Source organism: Populus euphratica, unplaced genomic scaffold (assembly GCF_000495115.2).
Source record: "Populus euphratica unplaced genomic scaffold, PopEup_1.0 scaffold258.1, whole genome shotgun sequence".
In the NCBI taxonomy this organism is placed as follows: domain Eukaryota; kingdom Viridiplantae; phylum Streptophyta; class Magnoliopsida; order Malpighiales; family Salicaceae; genus Populus; species Populus euphratica.
This window is the reverse complement of record NW_011500138.1, coordinates 63,038-87,563: the sequence shown is the minus strand read 5'-3', so window position 1 is coordinate 87,563 and position 24,526 is coordinate 63,038. Positions and strand designations below refer to the sequence as shown.

At 33.5% G+C, this 24,526-nt stretch overlaps 3 protein-coding genes across 4 annotated transcripts; 2 read left to right on the top strand and 1 right to left on the bottom strand.

Moving 5' to 3' along the window:
- The first annotated feature begins 3,688 nt into the window (after window positions 1–3,688).
- On the top strand, window positions 3,689–6,871 carry LOC105110546 (fidgetin-like protein 1). The gene is made up of 11 exons (XM_011005621.1): window positions 3,689–4,231; window positions 4,448–4,593; window positions 4,722–4,849; window positions 4,957–5,075; window positions 5,160–5,252; window positions 5,476–5,577; window positions 5,706–5,805; window positions 6,047–6,130; window positions 6,225–6,320; window positions 6,393–6,523; window positions 6,628–6,871. Exons 1-11 carry the CDS (start codon window positions 4,004–4,006, stop codon window positions 6,727–6,729), a joined length of 1,329 nt encoding a protein of 442 aa, XP_011003923.1. The 5' UTR covers window positions 3,689–4,003; the 3' UTR covers window positions 6,730–6,871.
- Window positions 6,872–15,394: 8,523 nt separating this feature from the next.
- On the top strand, window positions 15,395–21,540 carry LOC105110544 (fidgetin-like protein 1). Of its 2 annotated transcripts, none has more exons than XM_011005619.1 (13): window positions 15,395–15,746; window positions 16,494–16,632; window positions 16,936–17,325; window positions 18,072–18,304; window positions 18,767–18,894; window positions 18,995–19,113; window positions 19,187–19,279; window positions 19,558–19,659; window positions 19,920–20,022; window positions 20,555–20,638; window positions 20,728–20,820; window positions 20,949–21,076; window positions 21,179–21,540. In XM_011005619.1, the coding sequence occupies exons 1-13, from the start codon at window positions 15,427–15,429 to the stop codon at window positions 21,278–21,280; spliced, it is 2,034 nt and encodes a 677-aa protein (XP_011003921.1). In that variant the 5' UTR covers window positions 15,395–15,426; the 3' UTR covers window positions 21,281–21,540. The 2 variants fall into 2 exon arrangements, with proteins under 2 accessions (XP_011003921.1, XP_011003920.1); XM_011005618.1 differs by having other exon boundaries at window positions 20,725–20,820.
- Window positions 21,541–21,962: 422 nt separating this feature from the next.
- Window positions 21,963–23,772, bottom strand: CYP94B2 (cytochrome P450, family 94, subfamily B, polypeptide 2). The gene has a single exon (XM_011005620.1). It carries the CDS (start codon window positions 23,767–23,769, stop codon window positions 22,117–22,119), a length of 1,653 nt encoding a protein of 550 aa, XP_011003922.1. The 5' UTR covers window positions 23,770–23,772; the 3' UTR covers window positions 21,963–22,116.
- Between the last annotated feature and the right edge of the window lie 754 nt (window positions 23,773–24,526).

Below are 24,526 nucleotides of genomic sequence, written 5' to 3'. Positions count from 1 at the left end.
AAAAAAAAGAGGAGAAAAATATCTCGATTAACCATAAAAAAAAAAAACATACTTTGGTGCTAATTGATTTGTTTTATAGAATAGAGTTGGATGAGGGTTGTTTACATATTTAACATGATTTAATTTTGAAATTCTAGATTAATTAAAAGGTGTTTTGAGGTTAGAAATAGGATCATAGATAAAAAAAAATTATGAGTTTTTTTAGTCGGAAAAAAAATTAAAACTCGAGTTTTGAGAACAAAATGTGTTTTGAATGGATTCATAAAACAAAATGCGATGGATGCAATTTTATCTCTACAATTTTGTGAAGGAAAAAGAATTTCATGTTAGATACCTTTTTATGAAAACAATTTATTCTCATAAAATAAAATAAATTGACTGATGTGCCTTTGTTACAAGGTCTAGGAGTTCTTGAGCTCTTTCTAATGTGCCTTTACTATATTCTTTTATTTTATGACACATTCACATCAAAATTATAAATGCAAGTTTTTTTAAAATAAAACTTGCTTTTTTAATTATAATAATCTTTTATGTAAAAACTAGATTTCTAAAAATAAAGACACATTTTCATCAAAACAAAAAAGAAATACATGAATAAGAATTGAGAGTTTTGGCTAAAGAAATCTTCCTAATTTAAATCATTCAGATTCTTTTGAATATTTATTGTAATTGTCTTAAATTATAATTCAAAAGCCCATATTGCTAATTAAAAAAAATTCTCTAAAAAGAACAGGGATATATATGAATAAGAAAGAGGAGATTTGATTAAAGAAATACATTTTTTTCTTAAAATTTTATTTTGTTGAATTCATTTTATTTTAATTGTTACATAATTAAATATTCAAAAAAAAAATTCATATCGGTAACGCGCGGGCAAACCAGCTAGTATCATCCACATAACTTTTGTTACAGGGGGGGAAATGGACAAATGGCAGTAATATTCACATAAATTTTTTCTATAAAAGCCCTCGAGCAGAACTATACCATATTCACTTAGCAAAAGGTTCTGGCGATCCCCCCCTCGCCCTGAAAAAGGAAAAGAAAGAGAGAGGGTTCTAGCACAATATTTGGATGGGTGATAAAAACATTGAAAATATTCATAACGATGGCGGGATGAGTAAAAATCTCTCTCCTGCTCAGAATAAAAGTCAGAGTACGAATAAGCGAAGAAGGTTAGTGCTTCCATGCTTTGTTCTTCGTTTCAGGTTTCAATTTATTTGCTTGAAATGCAGCATGCATGTTTTCACCGTGATTTGAAGAATAGTTGCGTGTGTGTGTGTGTTGGGTGGGGAGGGGGTGTGTGGCTGGGTTGGGTTTAAAATTCTAGATGATTTTTATGATTTAATTAGTTTTTTATGAATAATTCTAGATGATTATTGTTTAATATTAGCTACATTTCCTTTTAGTTTTGGTAATATTCAAGGAGCATAAAATTTATTCTATTTTTTTTTATAGATCTATTATAGTAATATTGCTACTATTATTTATAACTTTATGTTTTTCTTTATTATCTTCCTGTAGACTTCTTGTTTTGCCTGAAGCCATCGCTATCTTTTGTCATCGGCCGGTGATAAACAATCACATCATTGATTATCACAAAATATATTGATATGTAAATAAATATTAATTATTTGTATTTACTAAAACTTAATATTTTTTATTAAAATCTAAAATTATTTTTATTTTCATAGATTTCTTGTTTCGCGTGAAACCATCGTCATTCATTGTTATTGACGAGTGATAACCGGTTACATAATTGATTTATAAAAAACATGTTGATGCATAAACAAGTATTAATTATATATATTTACTAGATCTTAACCCTTTTCATTTATAAAAATCTAGAATTATTATTATTATTAATTTTGTAGACTTCTTGTTTTGCCTGAAACCATCATCCTCCATTATTATCGGCGAGTGATAAACGGTTACAGAATATATCCACAAGCAAATATTAATTAATTATATCTAATAAATCTTGAGCTTTTTTTTTTCAAGAATCTAAAATTATTATTATTATTATTATTATTATTTTTGTAAACTTCTTGTTTTGCCTGAAATTATCATCATTCATTGTTAACAGCAAGTGATAACTAATTATATAATTGATTCATGAAAAAACATGTTGATTTATGAACAAATATTAATTATATGTATCTACTAAACCTTAATCTTTTTTTTTTTAATAAAAATCTATAATTATTATTTTTATTTTTGTATAATTCTTGTTTTGCCTAAAACCATTATCATCCATTGTTATCGGTGAGTGATAATAAATAATTAATTCATGAAAAAACATGTTGATTCATGAACAAATATTAGTTATATGTATACTAAACCTTAATTTTTTTATAATAAAAAACTAGAATTTTTATTTTTATTTTTATTTTTATAGACTTCTTGTTTTGCTTAAAACTATAATCATCCATTATTATCTACGAGTGATAACAATCATAAAATCTATCCACAAGCAAATATTAATTATTTGTATCTAATAAGCCTTTATTTTTTTTGCTATAAAAGTATAAAATTGTTATTATTATTATTATTATTATTATTATTATAAACTTATTGTACTATCATTGTCTATTATTATTTGCGAGTGATAACCACTCACAGAATTGATTCCTCAACAAATATGTTCATTTACAGATAAATATTAATTATCTATAACTACTAAAATCTGCTTGAAAGTATGATTATGGTGGTTACTTGTCAAAATATTTTTCATGTCGAAATATATCAAAATAATTTTTTTTATTTTTTAAAAATTAATTTTGAAATTAAGACATCAAAATAATCTAAGACATATAAAAAATAATTAATTTTTAATAAAAAATTTAATTTTTAAAAAAAAATATAAGTACAACCACGTTTTCAAACCCTATCTAAACCTTACCTAAAAACAAATCTAAAATTATTATTATAATTATCGATAACTTCTTATTATGTCTTTCACCATCATCGCACATTATTAATGGTGAACTACAATTGCTCATTAACCGGTTAACGTAATTCCTATTAACTTCCTTTAGGAATTAATGGAGATTGGTAATTGAGTATATACTGTGGGCATACTACAAATAGCGGAGACAGAAGAATTATCAAATTGTTTTTCGTTTATTTTTCGCCTCAAATTGAACATTTTTGAAACTTCAGGATGTTAGTTGAAAAAAACCAAAGCTTAGGAGGGTAGTTGGAATGACCCGAAACCTCAAGGCTCAAACAGGATAAATACTCTTTTCCTCTAATCTTTATTGATGCTTAACAACTCAAACATTCACCTTTTTTTTGCATTATGTTGCATGATTATCATATCCGGTGCGGTCCGCCCAACCCAATTATCTTGATGACTTTTAGACTTGGTGCGCCTGACCTGGTTGAAGTTTGATTTTAAATAATTTGAAGTATTGGCTGAGTTGAACCTAAGTGCACTCATCGGTCATTCCATTTGCATGGTGACCCAGCAGGTTTACCCGCTATCATGATTCTGTCAAAATCTGAATGAGACTCAATCTATGTTTTTTATTTTACAACAATGTTATTTTTAAGTTTTTTTTTATCTAATTACTTTTTATTCAAAAATTAGTAAATTTGAATATCTAACTTGTTATCCGTACCTCGGATTACTCTTATAACTATGTTAAGTTGTCGTCGTCATGTGACAATGGTGGTTTTTGGTTTCTAACCTGTCTTCAGGCAAGAGTCTAATCAGCAGGCACTGGAAGCTGTACAGAATGAAGCAAGCAGTCTTTTGAACGCTTATCAAAATTTTTGCAAGCAGCTTCTTTCAATAATCAGCTGCTTGCACGAACAGAATGCACATCTACAGAAGCAGCAGGATACAGGACGGATTCCTCTTCTTCCGAGCATTCCTCTATTTCCGGGTGTTCCTCATCATCATCATCAGCAGCAGCAGCAGCAGCCTTCAGGAAGTAGTTATTTCCCTCGACAACCACAAGTACCTGGAAGTTCTGGATCTCAACAACAAAGCATTACACACATGCCGCGACCAGGAAGCAGTTTCTCGTCCAAAGAGGTCGCGAACGCACTCGCATTGCCAGAAGTAAATGGATGGCTGTTTCCTAACCACAAAGAGCCGCAGGGTACTCAATTGAACAATAGGTGGCAAGAAACTCCCATGCATCCATCGGTAGCCCAGTTCTACAAGTATCTTGCACGACCAAACTTTCCTCCGAGTCCATACATATTGTCGCCAGCAAATGGATCGGTATTCAAAATCTCACTCTTGCCTTCTATGATCAGTTGATAGCTTGATAATTTGTTGGTAGTCTTTTTTTTTTCAATTTGTTTTGAATATATCTTCTTATTGTTTATAATAATGACCTCATTTTGGTTTTTTTACTTTTCTTTTCCATCCTTTCGCGTTATCTACATCATTTAGCTTCCTTTTCTTTTTTTGATAATTGATTCTCTGCTGTCATAGGCCCTAAATGCTCAATTGCGACTCAAAGCACCGGCCGAATCTTCAGCTTCGGCCTCTCCTCTAGGTCAAAACAATCCCCTAAGTTTGCAGATACCTAATTTTACAGAAATGGGCAGTAGCTCAACAGATGGGGTGAGAAAGAAAAGGTTGGTTTTCGCTTAAGCTATAGAGTCTGAATTAAATGTTGAGAAATATAATCAATGGCCAGTTTTAGTCCTTGACCAGAGATTGTCACTTGGCCATCTAATTCAATCGTGTAATTTTCTGATTCTAGTTTGGAGATGTTGAGAGGTCCTGATGGCCAGCTACCTGAAAAATTACGACATTTGGAACCTCATCTGCTTGAACGAATTATATATGAGATCATGGATACGGATCTTAATGTTTGCTGGGATGATATTGGTAACATAATTAGATGCATAAAAAACTCCTCTATTCTTCATAGGTAGACTTATTTAAGTCCTTCAGCATTTCTATTAACCACTCTTTTTACCTTGACATTGTTGTAGCTGGTCTTGAGCATGCCAAAAAAAGTGTCACTCGGATGGTGGTATGGCCTTTAATGCGTCCTGACATATTTAAGGGTTGTCGTGATCTTGGGAGTGGCCTTCTTCTATTTGGTCCACCGGTGAGGACTGAGCTACGTACTTTCTGATCATAGGCGTAGATGTTATTGATGTACATAGCATATTTAGTTCTTCTGGTGTTTTAGGGAACATGTAAAACTATGATGGCGAAAACTATAGCTGGTGAGATGAAAGCAGCCTTTTTCCATTTATCTGCCAGAACATTAGCTACCAAATGGGTAAGATTTTTTATATTTTCTCATTTACTTCATGGATATCTAGAAGACTAGAATGATTGGCAACTATTTCGTTACACGGCATCCGTTATTAAGGTATTAAACTTGAGGCAACTTCAAATGTACTTGAGTGCTGCTCTTTCAAATTATTTAGGAAACTGATGTTGAATTTGAGTTGAGCTTCTTTTCAAGCTATTCATTCTTCTGGTTTAATCGGTGGCTGTAGGTTGTCGATTCTGAAAAGGTGGTGAGGACACTTTTTGGAATAGCCCATTGTATGCAGCCAGCGGTCATTTTCTGTGATGAGATTGATTTAATACTAAAAAAGGTAACTCTACTCTTGAATCCATGCCTGGTGCCTGTTATCATCAAGTCCATGGCATCTTACAAATCTGTATCTCTAAATAATACTGCGAAGAAGATGCTTTCTTTTGAATTTTTATATGGTTAATGCAGAGTACAACGTATGCACACCAATACAGCAGGCGTCTCAAGATGCAGTTCCTAACTGAGATGGAAAGCATGGACAACAAGACTGCTCGGATTTTGCTTATAGGTACTTGATAGTTTTCAATGTCCATGCATACAAGGAGGATATAGAACGAAAGTCTTTGACTAACAGTATTTTGTATCAAAAGCCTGGTTAATTCTTACTTTGCAGCAACTCACTCTTCGCATTCAAGATTATCTTGTTTCTATTCTCTTTCTGAACCATACATGCTTTCGTATTTCTACTATTAAACATAACTTGGGCTGCACCATCAGAATTGGATTTGATACATCAATACATCATGCAGGTGCAACAAGTAGACCTCATGATCTCGATGAGGTTGCCCTAAAACACCTAACCAGAAGACTGCATATGCCCTTGCCTTCACCAGGTGCAGCTTAAGCTGTCAAATAATTTCTGAACCAGCAGTTTTAACGCTGGAAGTATGTGGACTAATTACCTTGTGGTGTTTACTCTATATGTAGACGCAAGATCATCCATCATTAGCAATCTATTGAAGAAGGATGGATTATTTTCCTTATCTGAAAAAGACTTGAACACTATTTGCTGCTTAACTGAAGGTATTTACTATTCAAGACTATGATATATCCCCTGACATTGGTCTAAAACTATGAATTTATTTATTTTTTCAGGGTATTCAGGTTCTGATATGGCAATCTTAGTGAAAACCGCTGCAATGGGTCCGCTAAGAGATGCTATGAAAGAGGGTCTTAAGGATATAGAAAACTTGGAAGCAGAGAAGCTGAGAGCAGTGACCCTTGAGGTAAGAACCAAGTGCGTTTTGTGTGTATGCTAATTACCCACTGGCTAATTTCCTTAAATACATTTTAATCGCAAGAGGAACCTGGTTTTGGTCATTTTATTCAGGACTTCTGGACTTCAATGCAAGCAGTAAGGCCTTCAGTTTCACCAAATGAAACTGGGGCACATGCTCATTGGAACCTGCAGTTTGGCAACATGTCACTGTAGACATGGACGAAAAAACATGTATCTGTTTAAATTTTCTTCAAGTAAACTGTTTAATTGGATGATAAATTTGTATCGATGACTGGAAACATTGTCAGCATGGTAGTTAATGATTTGGTGAAGCTTATCTTCATACAAACATGTTCAAAAATCTTGTTTTGTTGATAATGTTCAGTTGAATTTTGAACCTCCTATTTAGAGAATAGTTTTTTTGTTCAAAAAACATAGAGGAGAGCTGGTTTCTAATTAATGTGCAATCCTCTCGTGTGCTACTATCAAGTAGAATAGCTAAAATGCATGGGCATGTTAGGTCTAAACTACGTTCATGTGAAACTAAATACTTTGGCTTGCCATTGTCCATGAAGCAGCTCTCTAAGGTCATTTCTGATCCAAGGGGTTGTTTATGCAATCGGGTCAGACATGCTAGGAGTGTATGTTTAGGATGTGATTGTTTTTTAAAATATTTTTTTATTTTAAAATATATTAAAATAATATTTTTTTTTAATTTTAAAAAATTATTTTTAAAACCAACACATCAAAATAATTCAAAATATAAAAATTTTAATTTTTAATAAAACAAATTTAAATTTTTAAAAATATGAATTGACTCACATTCCTAAACAATCTTATCAAAATATTGAGTTAGAATGATAAACTAGTGATGCAGGATGAAGCTATAATAAGCATAATAATATAGAAAACATAGAAGATTTGACAAGCAAAAAGAGTTGTCTTTGTTACCCTTGAATTTCTAATATTATTTTTTAAAAATAATATTTACAATGTTTATATCTTTATAAAATTTACAAGATCTTTAAATAAACCAGAAAATAACTTTATTTTTACCAAAACAGATAAATATATGAAAGCATAAAGAAAATTAATACAAAATCCAAAATAAAATAATAAATTCAGAAAAATCTAGAAAAAATAACAAAATTAATCTAAACAACAACTTCTAAATTTAATTATTTTTTTAGCTCTTTTTTTCCCATCCTTCAAAATTTTATTATTTTTAATTCATATTCTATAATTTTTTTTAATTTAAGTTTAGATTTATAATTTAATAGTTTACGGGTTCAAGAGATTAACTTTAATTTATGAAGATGACACAGGTTTCCTCATTGTTTTTTTTTTTTAAGCTTTTTTTTTTCCTCTTGCATTTTCTTATTTTTAATTCACTTTGTAAGATATATTTTAGTTGTTTAGAAACAACATGGGTTACTTGATTTTTGTTATTTTTTGTCTTGATTAGATTTTGTTTTTTCGTAAGAAATTTTGTTTTTAAATTGAATTAAATTAATTGATTTCATCATCCAATATTTTTTTAGGTATTTAGCTCTTGGTTTGAGCCTGCGTTAAGAATTTAACAGATTACAAGTTTGAGAGTTTAATCGTAGTTTACAAAATTCAGTTGGGTTTACTTGATTTTTTTTATCTTTTTTTAAGATTTTTTTTTAATATTTCATCCTCTAATATTCATGGGATTTATCTTTATTTTTAAAGTAGCAAGGGTTGCCTTAGTTTTTTCCCCCATTCTTTGTTAAATAAATGAGATTTTGTTTTTGAAATAAATTAAATTTATTAATTTCATCCTTTACATTTAATTTAACACGTGTTGAACAATTTAGTTTAGCTTAAATCTATAATTTAACAAATAACGAGTTTAAGAAATTAACTTGGATTTACAAAATTCACTCAGACTTGCTTGATTTTGTTTTTGAATTTTTTTTTATTTCATGCACCAACATTTTGTTCTTTTTTTATTTGTTTTCTATGGGATTTTTTTATGGTTTTGAAACTAACAAGGGTTAACTCTGATTTTTGTTTTACCTTTATGAATCTAGATTCTTTAAAAGAAATTTTATTTTCTAATTAAATTAAATTAATTGCGTGAAAATAAATATGAGATGTTCGACTCATGATATTTTGTTTTTATTTCTTTTTAGATCACTGCTATGATAGCATGTGCAACCTCTTTTAGTTACTAAATTCTTAAAAAAAAATTATTCTTTCTAAAATGTTGATATCACATTAACATTTATTTTTACATTTATAAAAAACTATCTTGACCCCCAATGGACTGAAAACTATTTATCTGGTATAAGTTCTATTTTTTGTCCCACTCATCTTTATCGATTTTGGTGAAAGATAATGTCTTGTATTATCTTCATGCTAGGACAAGGATTCTGATTAGAGTCTTGATAGTAAGTTTTAAGTTTTTGTTTTTCCCTCTGTGTATGATTTCATGTTATATTAGAAACATGAACATCATAATCATTAAATTCAAGTTGAATAAACATAATTTAGTACATTATAGTTTGCTTACTCGTATTATGTAATGTGTTGGATTTTTATTTTTCAATCTTAAAAAAATAAAATAAAGATGTTATGAAGTAAAAAATCTAATACATACCTATCATAATACTTTTAAAATACTTGAATGATGATATATTTTATTTTTAAAAACAAATATTGAGATGACGATACATTAAATAGATTTAGTTTAATTATGGTTAATTTGTAAAACCCGTGATATAAAATGTGAGGTTGTGATAAAACCACAACACTCATATATAAAAAAATTAGAAAACCTATTTATAACGAACCAAATATTGAAGGTTGAAAGTAAAAACAAAAAAAAAACAAAACCAATTGCTAACAGTGTTTTTATTTGATCATTATTGAAATTAATTAAAAAAATAAACTGCCCTAATAACTAAATTATTATAACAATAAAAACCAATATGAGATTGTGAATAACCCCTTAAGTCAAACTTTAAAAAATTCTAATTTTAAAGGCAATAAAATAATTACATCATGTTTTAAAGTAAAATCTAAAAAAAAAAAAAACACTAGACCCAAGTTAAGTGTTGTTTTGTCTTTAAAGGTATTCTAATAATTTAACTATGCAAAAAAATATAAAAGAATAGCAATAACCTCAATCAATTAAAAAACTTATAATCCACAGTAATTAAAGGTGGGTAAGCATGAAGTTTTTTGAAGGACAAAATGATAAATTTATTATTTCAATTTATAGTAATTGACCCCGGGTGAATATGTTAAACATGAGTTAATCTTTTAAATTCACTACCCGTAAATCATAGACACAGGTTCAACCGAGAAGCTCAATTCTCAACCAATTTAATATTAAATGATGAAATCAGAAATAAATTCTCAATTTAAAAAATTTACCAAAGCAAAAAAAATAGCAATAAAAAAATAAACATCAAATCTAGTAGAAAAATCAATGAATGAGAGTGAGACTGAAAAAATATCAAATTAAAAAAAAATCTCAATTAAAATAACAACAATAAAAAGAATGAAGATCAAATCTGATAGTTTAGAAAATTAAAAGAGGATCAAATTGAAAACAAGTCCAATTTTAGAAATTAATTGAAATAGAACAAATAGGAATAACAAAAGAAGAGAGTAAATTAAAAGAAAAGAAAAACTAAAAAGGCTTCTTTGCAAATCTAGAGGGCTAGGCATGAATTTCTAGGAAGAGAGAGAAAATAAATAAAGAAAAGATTATTGGCACTGAATTGAAGGTACATTGACCATATGTGCCTTCTAAAAAAAAAGATGATATCATAATGCATCAAATAAGGCAGCATGTCGCATATGTGCGGCGTCACGATGAATAACATTTAATCTCAGTTATTGTATCTATTTGGCAAATATGGGGAGACAAGAAAATTCTTGTCTTTTATCAGTGGAAAATAAAAATGAGAGTTGTCGCCTAGTATTTTAGTCAGTAAGAACCCTGACTAGTCTCAAAGATCGAGCACAGGAATTGATTACGTAAAGGGAATGTACTAGCACCCCAATTATACCATACCTAAGATAAGCTGCTTTGTTTAATTGTCTGATATATGTTAAGGTATAACTCTCAGTTTGTTTATGATTTAAAAAAGTTATCCTCGATAAGGAGATTTTTATCTCATCGGGTAAAAGCTAACCGTTATATGTCAACCAAAGAGACTAATGTTAATATTAGGAGTATATCTTATGTATAAGTTCATAATTCTGGATATTAAAAGAAAACAAATATTTTTTTTAGGATTTTTTAAATGTTGACCTATTTCTCATTACTTTAATAAACTGATTATTAAAGTTAAAATACATGCTAAAATATATTTTTTGAAGTTTTCTTTGTTGTATGAAAATACAATATGATTTTTTTTATTATCTTTGAGAGACTTGGCCCTATGTATAAAAACTAAAAATAGTTTTTTCAATGTTTAGATGAAAACCATGTATTTTAATATTGTATTTGTACTTTTATGGTATAAAAATGCAAACTGATATTAATCAAAATGGATTGAAAAAAACACGAGAAAATTATAAATTTTCAAAAATATTTTTTGATTTTTTTACAGAGTCGGACCCAGCCTAGCCATTTTGGGCTAGGCCGACATTGGCCGATCTAGTAAAAAGTGGAGGATCTCTCCACTATTCACTTGCAAAACAGTGGAGGAAATTGAAGAAGATGAAGAGAAGGAGGAAGAGGAAGAAAGAAGAGGGGCTGACCTGCAGTGGCTTTGTGGTGGTGATGCTGACGGTTGCTGACCGAAGAGTTGCTCAGCTAATGGTCAGTTCTTCTTCTTCTCTATGTATTTCCCTTATACTCTTCTCCTTTCTTTGCTTCTGTTTTCTTTTGTTTCTTTTAGTCTCCTATTTGTCTTTATTTTATCTTGTTATTCTCCTTTTATTCTTTAGCTATGGTCGTGGTGGTGCTACTGGAGGTAGGACTGTGACAGGTCGTGGTTGCTGCCATTTTCTTCTTCCCTGTGCAAAGATGCAAGCCCCTGTTTTTCTTATTGGTCTTTCTTTCCTTTTTTTTATATTATCTTTTTTGCTAAGTTTGTTTTTGGTGTAGTCGTTCTCAGCGGCGGCTTTATGTCTGCGGTGCTAGTGGCGGAATGAAGATGGTCGCTGTAGTGGCTCTTCTTCTTCTCTCTTCTACTTCTTCCTTCTATTCCTCCCTGTTTCCCACAAAACAATCCCCTAACCCTTTCTCAAACTGTCTTTCTGTTTCTTTTTTTCCACCCTCACACCTCTTTTCTGACTCTCAGTATTTATAGGCAGAGGGAAAGAGGATCACCCTGCTCTGTCCTGTAATGTATTTGTTTTCTTTTCTTTTACTTTATAAAATTAGAATTTAGGCCCGAAACCTGTGACCCAATCTAAAGATCATTCTCAGATATAACAACATCACGTACTGTTTCATTCTCTTATTGAAAGATCATTCTTTTATTGGTATCAATAAGAGAATGAAATAAGAGAATGATCAATGTTTCTGTTTGTGATTTCACAGTTAAAAGGATGGTGGGATTATCATCTCACTGAAACAGATCACTTACATATCTTAAACTCCTTCCAAACATATGAATACCAAACACTTATCCTTGACTCATCTAGAAACACTATCCAAGATGTTGTATCAACCTTTATTCTTACCATTTCCTTATATTTTATCGGAGACCCTTCCCATTTTAAAGATAAGAATGCTGAACTCCTTTCCAACCTTAGATGTAAAAAGCTCAACCATTTTTAGTGGTACAAAAATACCTTTCTGACCCGTGTAATGCTTAGGGAAGATTCAAACCAGCCTTTTTGGAAAGAAAAATTCCTTGCAGACTTGCCTATTCTCTTAGGAGAAAAGGTCAGAAACAAAATCAAAGATACCTTCACAACTAAAACCATACCTTATGACCAGCTTATATACGGTGAACTTGTGAGCTTCACCCAAAAAAAAGGTCTTAAGATCTGCCAGGATCTTAAACTCCAAAAACACCTAAAGTGGGAAATGAAACGCACTAGACAAACTTGGTAGTTTTTGTCACTAGTTTGAAATTTCCATAAAAAAACCCTCATGCAGTGGAAACTACTCAAAACCCAAAACCTATTCAAGCCAAAAACCTCCTTACAAACAACAAACCCATAGATGTCGAAAACAGTTTCACTCCAAACCAAAACAGACCTATTACAAAAAAACCTACAAGAAATTTACCAAAAGCCATAAGCCTTTCCAGTTAAAACCCAAACCAAAATTTGACCTTAAAAATATTACTTGTTACAAATGCAACAAGAAAGGACATACATCCTGTTTCTGAAAAATCAACACCAAACTCTATGAGCTTTAAATAGATGAAGAAACCATCAACCAAATACAAAACCTATACATTGAAGCCACAAACACAGACCCCTTTTTTTCAAACAATTCTGAAAAAGAATTTCAAAATGATGAAATAGTAACTTCTAATACTACTTCAGATACCTCTACAGACTCCAAACAAGTCAATGTCCTAACCCAAGACCAAGAATTTATCCTTGAGACCATAAAAAGACTTGATGATTCTCAGCTCCAAAAAACCTATTTAGATAAGCTGTTGAAAGATTTTAGCAAATTAATCCTCCAAATCGCTCTGTATTACCTTCAACTAGTACCAATACCTATGACCTTACATTTGCCTTTTTGTCTGCCACAGGTCATGAAATCACAGGATGCTTTTTGCCCAACCAAAACTCTTATTGGAAACTTGCAGAGATGTAGGGAATAGTGGCGTGAGGCGGCTCCTGTGCAGTCACCCCTACCTTTGCAGGGCAAAGAGGCATAAGTTGCATTAATAGTGGTATAGTATGGGATGTGGCTTGTCAAGATTTGTGTAAGTAGGAGAGGAAGAGAGTGAAATAGGCATTGTAGGGGAACAAAACATCTTCTTCCCCTGCCTCTGTGTGTGCAGGGGAAGGAGGAGAACAGTGTTGTTCAAAATGATATTGTTTCAATTTATTTTTTTTAGGAATAACCCAAAAATGGGTCGTGACACAACAAATAGAGATTTCGACTATCAAAGTTAGTTGCACACACTGTCAAAAAATAGCAAAGTGACTGAGGCATGTAGGTATATTTTTCTTTTGTTTTTATTATTTGTCAAAATACTATATTATCCTTAGGACCAAATAATTGCTATAAGAAACCATTATGAAATTATAAATAAGTCTATATAGTCAAGTTTTGAGAATTTTGATTCTATGAGCATAAGACTCATTACAATGTGTTTGAAAAAGTTAAATAGACCATAGTTAAGTATTTTTTTAAGGGCAATTAAATAATTTTAATATGTAAAAAAATTATGAAAAGACTAAGATACTTCTAAATAATTATAGTATAATAAATGAACCCATGAAAATACTATTTCACCATTGAAAGCTAGTCCTTTGTGATTTTTTTTAACATAAGCTTAACTCATTATTTTACTTCTCTCACTAGAATGGATGATATTCAAATATTTTTTAGATTGAGATTCATTCCTATGGATTGATTTTTTTTTTAATCAAATGAACAATTAGTTTCTTGAATTTTTTTCTTGATAAAGGTCATTCACTCCTAGATTGATCATTATACAAGTAGAGTCTAATCAACATGGTGGCATTCTCTCAACTATTCATAAAATATTTTAATATATTATAAAATCACTTAAAAACCTTAGAAAAACCTAAACAATAAGAAAAAAAATGTAAGCTATTTAATGTATAGGTAGGGGTAAGTAAAAAAACCGATAAACTGAATAAACCAAAAAAACCAGAAAAAAAAATAACTGAACCGAAAAAAAAACCGAATTAACTATAAACCAAAAAAACCAGAAAAAAAAATAACCGAACCGAAAAAAAAACCGAATTAACTGATTAAAAAAATCATAAAAAAATTCCGGTTCGGTTCGGTTTCGGTTTTCAAAGTCTGAAACCAGTTGAATCGAACCGGTTCAACTATTCCAACATTTAAAAAAAAAACCAAGTATAAATAGAAAAAACCCTAGACCTAAAGTGTAGTTGACGCCCCCCTCCCTTTTCTTTTTTTTCTCCCTGTCTCTCATAATCTTTTCTTAGCCCCCGTCCCTTTCCTTTTTTTCTCCATGCGTTTCATCTCTCGTAGCCCCTCTTTCTTTTCCCTCTATCTCTCACTTATTTCTTTAAGTTTACCCTGCATCAACATTTATTTTAATTAAACTACAAGGGCAAATAAAAAAAAAAGACTTTTTGATGATTAAAATTTTAACTTCATTTCAAGTTCATCTCTGTAGTCTGTATCTTATGGGTTTTTGTTTTTTTTTTTTTTATTATGTTATAATTTTCTTGTAGTTTGCGGGCAGATCTGTGTTCTTGAACAACAGAAACCAAGATTTGCTTGTAATTTGTGGGCACTGGACATCGAGATTTACTTGTAGTTAAAGTTTGTGGGCACTAGGCACCAAGATTTTCTTTTCGGTTTTACCGGTTTTTGAATAACAAAAACCGAACCGAACCGAAGCTAGTCGGTTTGAACCGGTCTCGTTTTAAAATTTTAAAATTAATAATGTTGGTTTGGTTCATTTTTTAATATAAAAACCGAACCAAACTGAAAATGTTCACCCCTATATTTAGGGTATCATTGAAACGTTTTGAAATCTATCAATGTAAAACCTGGAAATCTTAAAATATAAGGGTATAGATGGAACATTAATGAATCTCTAGGGGCAAAAATGAAGTTTTCACCCCATAATTTTGACTTTGTGCGGGGAGGGGGTGGCCATTTCGTAGTTTAATCTGAAAAACGGTCCCATTTGGCACTACTTCCACTATAAACACCCTCACTCGAAATATTTCATTTTACGAGCCAAACAATCAACAGCATTTCTCAGTTTAAACCCAAAAAAAATGGCGGGAAAAGAAGAGCCAGTTCCATTTTCTTCTCCTCTCCTGAAACCGAAAATGGAAGATCCTCCAGACTCTCAGATTTGTTGGAGAAAACAAGTCGACGAGAACCTGAAGAGGCTGCACTCGCTCCAATTTGGCGCCGATTTAGCTCTCGAAAAGCGCGATTTCTCCGCTGCTCATTTGCTCTCTCTTCGCCTTCTCGGCTTCCTCGACTCGCATTCTCTTTCTGATGCCGATGAGGTTCTCACTCGGACAATACGCCGTGACGCCGTCTCCAAGCTCGACTCGGCTCGCCGATCTCTCGCTCTTGAATCTGATCGGTAGTGTATTTAGTTAAATTAAGTTTCCATGTTTTTGCTCTTGATTGATTGCTTGTATGTGATTGTTAGGGTTTTATGGTTTTAAATTAGCTGTATTTTGATGTGGCATGGTTTATCTTAAAGCTTATCTTGGATATACCGAATACGGATACAATCATGGTGATTAGTATAGGCAAACATGATTATTTTTTTCAGGAAAATAGAAATGAAGATGGTTATCAACCGAATTTTCTAGGTTTCTAGTTTTTTCTTCTTTTTTATTGATTTGTTTGAATTGTTCAATTTTCAATCAAGATGAATTGAATGCTAATTTGTACTTGAAAATTGGCAACTGGGAACCTAAAGTGAAGGTATGGATTTAATTGTTGAAGTTTTGATTTAAATTAATTGAAAACTAATTTAATTATAAAACTTAAATTAGAAACCAAGAAGTGAAAGGACTGACGGAGTGCGATAATGCAATTGAATTCTGAAAAAGATAATTTTGAAGATGAATGTTCACTGTTTATCTCCGGACTCCGATAATGCAATTGAATTCTGAAAAAGATACTTTTGAATGTTCACTGTTTATCTCCGGACTGAAGTTTCGGCACAAAACGAGGCAATTGGATTTTAACTATATACATGAACTTCAGTTTCTTTGCTAGGAGCTAAAATTCATGTCTTGGATGTTTTTTTTTTTTTTTAAACATCATAAATATTTTGAGGTTCTATGATTGTAATGACTTGTGATCCTTGCATGGTCAGTCGAGCATTTGAGCAAGCAGGTAGAGGTCTTGGCCAGATTTTTAGCAGAAAAGGAGATATTGACATTGAGAAGATCAAGCAGTCAAAGTACTTTCGTGCTCTTCTTCAGAAGTATAATATAAAGCTTTCAAATAAATTGGTATGTAATATAAATCCATAAATTGGCTTTCATGACTTCAATTCCTATCTTTCCAACTGTCAAGAGGCAGTTATAACTTCAAAGAGCTGGACTTATTTTTTTTTAATTTTCCTTCTAGTTTTCTCATTTTTCTTCATATGGTTAACTGTTTTTTTTTTTTTTTTTTTTGTAATCATAATGTCCAAGACTGTGATCCGCATTCCTCTTCTGATTAAGCTCTTTATATTCTGTTCTAAAATTCAAATAAGGTGTGAAACTATCAAATTACTGGGTCCTTGACCAAAATTACTATGTTCTTTTCAGGATGACAGAAAGGCCGGGCAGGAAAAATTGAGCTGCAGTACATCAAAGGTTATGCCACAAGCAAATTTGGCATCCCTGTATGGAAACAACACCTCAAATGCGAATAATGGCTTCCATAAGAGTATGTTGAACCCCAAAAGTAATATCTCTGAGAATCACATGATTATAGAAAAGCCCCACTCACATAACAACCATCCTAGAGGATACAGTCTTTCTAGTTTTATAAAACTTCAAGAGGAAGAAAGAGGTTATGGAAATGCTGTGGGGTCAAAACGTTCACATGTGGAAATCAGCAGCCCTAGAAATGACAGCGCAAATTCACCAACAAACAATGAAGAAAATAGCACTGATGGTTCTGGCAATGGATTTGTTACTGCAAAAGCTAAACTGGTATCCATTCACTTCTAACTACCCGTCCTCACCTTTTCTGTCATTTCCATACTAATACTTGAGCTAGAATTCTTGGATGCATTCATTTTGTGCCTGCAACGTACACATGATCTAAAATCTGGATACTGAAACCTATCCAGAAAATACCAAGTCAGAATCATAAGTATTATGCTTTGAATCATAACCCTTATTGCAGTCTTCTTATTTTCTGTCTTGTTTCCTGTGTAGCAGTATTTTCTGGTCCAGCATCGTGTATAAATCATTGACTTCAACGTACCACATCTTTATGCAATCAACATGAGCATAATGGAATTTATATTGTTTGTATGAAGAAAAAACGTAATTCTTATCATTTTGCCTTTAATATCTCTTTGTCTCAAACTCCTGGATTAAACATGTAGAAAAATTTGTTTGACACCACACGATGGGTTATGAAATCTGAAAAAGAAAAATCAACCTAAAATATAGGGAAGCATCTTTTCTGCCATAGATTCTGTAACTTAGAATTCTTAATTTAGAGAACTACTTGCTAAAGTAGAAACATCTCAATATGCCAACTAAATTTCATACCTGTCACAAGGTTTGTTTAAAGAGAACTCAAATGTCAGTTAGAGTTGGGAGTACTTGTAAAACATGATCTTGCGCTGGAAATATATTTGGTCCGGTGCTTTAAAAGTTTAGCATCATTTTCCTTTCTTATCATGACGTATGGGCCAATTGTAATCATTGTCTCTGCTCTTGTATAGGAAATGGATGCAAAGCAAAAACGTGGCCTAGCAGGATCACCAAGTACATCTATCTCCCCACAAAGTGATAGCACAAACAGAGGATATGGTGCGAGATCATATGGGTTTTCACGCCGTGGCGTTCGAGGTAATTTTATTCCACCCATAAAATCTAATGGGGGCAATACTGGAAATGTGACTACACGAGTTGCTGGAAAGAGCGATGATGCATCGGATGACTCGGCAAAGAGATGGTGAGTTATGTGGTTATTATTTCATGGCATCAGAAGTGAGTTAAAATTACTCAGCAGTTCTTAACGCTGTAAATTGACAATTGCTAATTTATTAAAGTCTTTATAAGATGGCTTAACCATCTGAACGTGTCCTCTGGAGTAGTTAAAACTTGGAGGTTACTCTTACTGAACCTCATTTGGAAGTCACAGGACAATCGAATGATGCCTTTTCAAACTAATCTTATGTGATATCGTTTCATTTCACCTGTCATAAACTTATAATGCACTCCCATTTTGATTTAACAGAACAATTTCGCTTTTCTCTGCTCAGTGAGCAGAAGTAATGGTTGATGTTGTATGGTCTGGTTTATAATGCCAGCCCGTGTCTCTCTAGTCTGTCCCCATTTTTTCAGTATAGATGTTGACTGGTAATCAGAGTGAGGCATACGTGCACTAAGCTTAAGGTTGCTTTTTGTGTTTTAGTTTGGAAATGCTATGCGGTCCTGATGGTGAACTTCCTGAAAAGTTGAGGAATTTGGAACCTCGTCTCATTGAGCATATTAGTAATGAGATTATGGATCGAGATCCTAATGTTCGGTGGGATGATATAGGTACAATATACTACCTCACACTTCTTACCTCAGTCAGCAACCTGTTTTAGTTCCCATCTATTCCAATTTGATTTCAACTGCTTTCCTGGCAACTTTGTAGCTGGTCTGGATCATGCAAAAAAATGTGTGACTGAGATGGTTATATGGCCTTTGTTACGTCCTGATATATTTAAAGGGTGTCGTTCTCCTGGAAGAGGTCTTCTTCTCTTTGGTCCACCGGTAGGTACTGAATCCAAGTAATATCAAGGGAGATACTCTCTACTTTATAAATTTAATGTTTTTCATGTTCCAGGGAACAGGAAAAACAATGATAGGGAAAGCAATAGCTGGGGAGGCTAAAGCAACCTTTTTCTACATTTCTGCCAGTTCATTAACTAGCAAGTGGGTATGTTTTCATCCTACTTCTTCAGTGTTTCCCTAACTGAATCTTCTGTTCATACAAGAAAATTTCTGATGAATGGTCACATTTAAAACAATTGGGATAGGTGGCAAGGGCTATATATTAGTTTATACTCCTGAACATCTTGTTATTTTTTCTGAACTATTCATTAATGTGCTAAAGAAAACAAAAGAGAGGAACCTTCTACTTTCTTACAATTGAATTGATGCATAGACATTGTAGGACATACTGTTTAACTTTTGAAAATTGACTCGTGACTGTAGATTGGGGAGGGTGAAAAGTTAGTGAGGGCGTTATTTGGTGTTGCCAGTTGTCGTCAGCCTGCTGTAATTTTTGTTGATGAAATAGACTCCCTTCTGTCTCAGGTATAGTATTTTCTGACCCTCGCTGCTACACTAGGTTCCTGACTATTTATACCTATCAAGCAGGTTAATGACACTGATTGTTTGCATTTTTTTTTACTATGAAATACCTTTTTCTTGATCCTTCACAGAGTGCTTCCCATCTACATGCAGGGTTACTTCGTGCAAACATGCAATAACCCCCTTTAATATCTCTTTATATCAATTAGATGGTATTCATTTCAAATAAGATGTTGCGCTTAAAACTTTCACATAAATTGCAGCGAAAGTCAGAAGGTGAACATGAATCAAGTAGACGACTGAAAACACAGTTCCTCATTGAAATGGAAGGCTTTGACAGTGGTAGTGAGCAAATTCTACTTATAGGTAAATTTTTAGAGCTGAATATCAGATTCTATTGCAATATATGCCCAAAGTTTTGAGACATTCAGGTCTGCCTGCATTCTCTTTCCCCCCTCATGCCTTTTTTCTCCCCTAAAGTTTTGAGCTCCTTAGGAAAGAAACTGATTGAGGAAACAAGATTGTCATGCTTTGACACTAATTCTGCGTTAGGATTTTCCTAGTAGTGAATAGAGAATCTGTGCAGTGCAAATCCTTGTCATGTTCCATATAATGGAAAAGCAAGCCCCTTTTGCACCCACAACTTCTTATTCCACCACATCTTATTTTCAACCAAGCAATCCTTATGCCTGTCCATACCATGTGCCGGGTAAGTGCACTTCCTGGTCAGCATGCCACGGCAACAACATAACAATAATCTTACTCCTACTCATTTAAACACATTTTTCCCTTTTACGAAGGGATATGCTCCTCAAAATCCAACATTAGGCTTACTTCTTTGCTAGTCAAGCTTCTTCACCAACACCATTAGTATTTGGTAAATATATGTGTTTTTTAGGAGCGACAAATCGACCCCAAGAACTGGATGAAGCAGCACGTAGACGCCTTACTAAAAGGCTTTACATTCCCTTACCCTCGTCAGGTGCAATCCAAATTCTCGTATGTCTTTCAAGTTTGTGAATGAATAAATAAATGAAGTGACTAACCTTTTGCTTATTGGGAATCAAGAAGCAAGAGCCTGGATTGTACGTAATCTCTTAGAGAAGGATGGACTATTCAAGCTTTCCAAGGATGAAATTGATACCATATGTAGTTTGACTGAAGGTACTTAGTTCAAGCATTTTGGATTCAAAACTCCTATACTTCATCTGTTTTGTTTTGATTGGTGATCTGAAGGGGGTTAGAGTCTGAAATTTTTCCTGCCTTGCGTGTTTTTTTTTTTTTTTTCTCAGGAGATTCAGGATCAGACATGAAAAACTTAGTGAAGGATGCATCCATGGGTCCGCTAAGAGAAGCTCTCAAACAGGGCATAGAAATTACCAAGCTGAAAAAGGAGGATATGCGATCAGTTACTCTTCAGGTAAAAAAGCGTACATTCATAAAATTAGATGCTCTCCTAGTAAATTTGGTGGTTTTTATCAGTTGTTTACGTTGAATTGAATATATCTTTTTTGGCAAAAAGGATTTTGAAGATGCATTGCAAGAAGTGAGGCCCTCCGTTTCTTCGAATGAACTCGGTACGTATGATGAATGGAACAAACAATTTGGAAGTTTATCTCTCTAGGGATCAATTTGATCAACGTAGGAAGAAAAAAACGGAAAGCAAACCACTTGTAGCTGAAGACGGTGCGTTATTTGCCGTGTGCAATCCTTCACATCCTAAATGTAAATGGAATTTTGATGTGATGGCGCTATGGATGATAGCACACAACTTTAACGACCAATATAATCAACACCTCCATCCACTAACGTGTTCTTGAGTCATGTCACATAAAATTTCCTGCAAATAATTTCCCATTACAGTGAGTAATTATCTGTTTTATCCATCTTTTTGCACGACGGGTAAGCGGTGGGTGGTAGGTTGCTTGATGTTTCCCCTTTTCTTTTCTTTTTGTAAATTTATAGTATGGTAGTTACTGGGAAAAGCCAAATGCTCTGAGTTGACTTAAAGTACAATTAACTAACGAAAAGGATAGGGAGAGACACCGCAGAGGTGGCAGTTTCTTATTTGCTGAGAATTGTGTATTGGGCCCGTTTGATGACGCGGAACCTGGTAAGTTGATCGACACCTCCGCGGTCTCCGCAATAATGACACCTATTCATTAACTAATCGCGCACCTATTTCTAATTAGGATGTCTATCCCATGTGAAATAATCGTTCTAATCACGCATGTACTTTCTGACCAAAACTTAAAGATGAGGCGTGCTTGTGTCTTATTTGTCGGGCACATAGCTAAATTTATAACTTGATCTAACATCCATGATTGATGACGCTGATTCTTATAATCAGGGGTACAGATCAGTGTATGTGCACATGTTATCTGGACATAATCATGTAGTATTTATATATACAGATTAACAATTGAGAGGGAAAAAAACACAGAAAGCTCTAAATTATGACTAATTTAATTGCTTGTTTATGCTCGTCGTCTGAGTCCTCTTTTGGACCAAAACCTCTAGTCCGCCGGCCATGTGAGCGGTCAAGAGGGGGACAAAGACTGGGCTAGCTGAACTTAGGGGTTTAATCTTGAACCGGTCAAGAATGGAAGCCATCACGTACTTCATCTGAATGAAGGCCATTTCTTTCCCAAGACACACCCTGGGACCAGCTTGAAAGATTGGGAATTTGCAAGGACATACCTCCTGGAGTTCTCTCCTGTCATTTGCCTCAACAAACCACCGGTCCGGTTTGAACTTGAAACAGTCCTCACCCCATAGCGCTTCCATTCTTCCCATCCCGTAGGGGAAGTAGGTCACCCTGTCTCCTGCCCGGACGGGAGTGTTGTCTGGCAACAAGTCACTGACTACGGCATGCTTCGAGTCCCAGGCTATGGGTGGGTAGAGCCTCATTGACTCGCATAGGCATGCCTTCAATAGATTTAACTCCTTCAATGAGTCATAATCTAACATTCTTTCCATTAGAAGTCTTGTCTCTTTCACCACTTCTTTCTCTATATCTGGATGACAAGAGAGCAACCAGAATAGCCATGTCATTGCAGCTGAGGTTGTATCCCTGCCTGCCATGATGAAGCTTATCACCATGTCTCTTATGACCTCCTCTTCATGGCCGGCCAATATAAGCCGAGAGAGGAGGTCTTCACTGCGACTCTCTCCCTCTTCAATCATCCTTTTCTTGTTGATGATTATCTCAGAAACACATCGATGAACCTCTTCAACCGCGCTCTTAAGCTGTCGCTCAGATCCAATCCCGAGCCATTTCTTCATCTTCCAAACAATGAAGAGGGGAGCAGCTCCTCGTTTTGCGCATATCTCCGATGCCTCGTCGAAAGCTCTTGTAAGAGGTGGAACTGGTTGGGAAGGATCTAAACAGCATCGATCTATCCCTAGTGAAACCTTAAGGACCATGTTGAATGCAAACCGTCTTAGCAACTCCTGCAAATCCACCACCTCTGCTGTCACCGCCAATGATTCCAAAATTGGCAGCAGCCCCTTCTCGACTTCTTCTTCCAATGTGATCATGAAGAACTCTCGTAAGGATTTCGCGGAAAACTCATGGCTGGCGAACTTGCGTTGCGCGCGCCAAAGCTCCCCGTCCACGTTGAATATACCATAACCAAGAAAGTCCCCAAGAATTTCAGTAAAGGGCTGCCCTTTTGGGAAGTTGTTAAAGTTGGTTTTGAGCATATACTCGACATTTTTGGGGTTGGCTGTCACGATGGTTCTTCGTGCACCAAGGCGGTGCACTACAATTGTGTTGGTAGCTGATTCTGCAAGCAGTTCAGTATACCAATCCAACAAACGACCCCGGTTCTTGTAGAATGAAATCAAACATCCTATTATAGGATATGTTGGAGGCTTGTGGCCGGAGAACTCTTGAACACGCCGAAATCTGCTCAGAATTACGTTGAAAAGGTAGAGAAGCAATATATAAAACAACAAGAATGATAGGACCTGCAGGACGAAGAGAGACATGGGGTTTGCCATCTGAGCATGCAGGGAAAATGAAAATGGTGGATGATGACTATATAACCTTGTTTGGAGATAATTTTTTGCAAACGTGTTATATAAGCCCACATGGCCGTATATTTGCATCGATACGCTTCCCTACCATTATAATTAATATATTAATATTATTACCATTATTTTCTTGGTGAGCTTACAGAGCAGTAGATAGTAGTTGGTGTGAATCCTCAATCATGTATGAACATGTTGCGGTAATATCTGTGCGTTGGTTCTTATTGAATTAATTAATTCTTTAATTAGTGAACTTGCTGGAGATTAAAAAAACGCACACGTTTCAAGAATCACGTCTGCTCGTTGTTTAAAGCACTATACGACGGACAGCTAGAAGGGCACTTGGTTCCTTGTTTGTCCCAAGGGGTTCCCTTCCGTATACCCCATTAAGGTACTTCTTTTGCCGAGCAAAAGTTTTATAAGCCTTTTTTTTATGTGAAAATTAGTTTTGAAATTTTTTGTATATTTGTTTAACATTAAAAAAATTAATTAATCTGAGCCATCGAATGAAAGCATGAAAAAAAATCTAAAGGATAATTTTTAATAAATCAAATAAAAATATAATAATTTTATAAAAAATAAAATAAAAAAAATTCAAACTCAATTTCTAGCAAATAAAATATTGAAGAATGATAATTAAAATAATAATTAAAAAGAGGTTAAAAAAATTTGATATATGACTACCTTAATAAAGACGTAAAATACCTTATTCAATTGTAATATCAGGATAACCACATTTGAAAGTAAATTAAATAAAATTATAAAACTTAATCATTGAATAATCTAATGTTGAAGGTTTTAAATGAAAAAAAATTAATTACAAAAATTCACAAAA

Excerpts from the sequence above, each read along its gene's own strand:
- LOC105110546 (XM_011005621.1), top strand. The coding sequence starts at position 4,004 with ATGCCGCGACCAGGAAGCAGTTTCTCGTCCAAAGAGGTCGCGAACGCA. Across the intron at positions 5,076-5,159 it reads TTCTTCTATTTGGTCCACCG|GGAACATGTAAAACTATGAT; the intron begins GTGAGGACTGAG and ends CTGGTGTTTTAG. Across the intron at positions 5,806-6,046 it reads TGCTCGGATTTTGCTTATAG|GTGCAACAAGTAGACCTCAT; the intron begins GTACTTGATAGT and ends TACATCATGCAG.
- LOC105110544 (XM_011005618.1), top strand. The coding sequence starts at position 15,427 with ATGGCGGGAAAAGAAGAGCCAGTTCCATTTTCTTCTCCTCTCCTGAAA. Across the intron at positions 18,305-18,766 it reads GATGACTCGGCAAAGAGATG|TTTGGAAATGCTATGCGGTC; the intron begins GTGAGTTATGTG and ends TTTGTGTTTTAG. Across the intron at positions 20,821-20,948 it reads CATATGTAGTTTGACTGAAG|GAGATTCAGGATCAGACATG; the intron begins GTACTTAGTTCA and ends TTTTTTTCTCAG.
- CYP94B2 (XM_011005620.1), bottom strand. The coding sequence starts at position 23,769 with ATGCAAATATACGGCCATGTGGGCTTATATAACACGTTTGCAAAAAAT.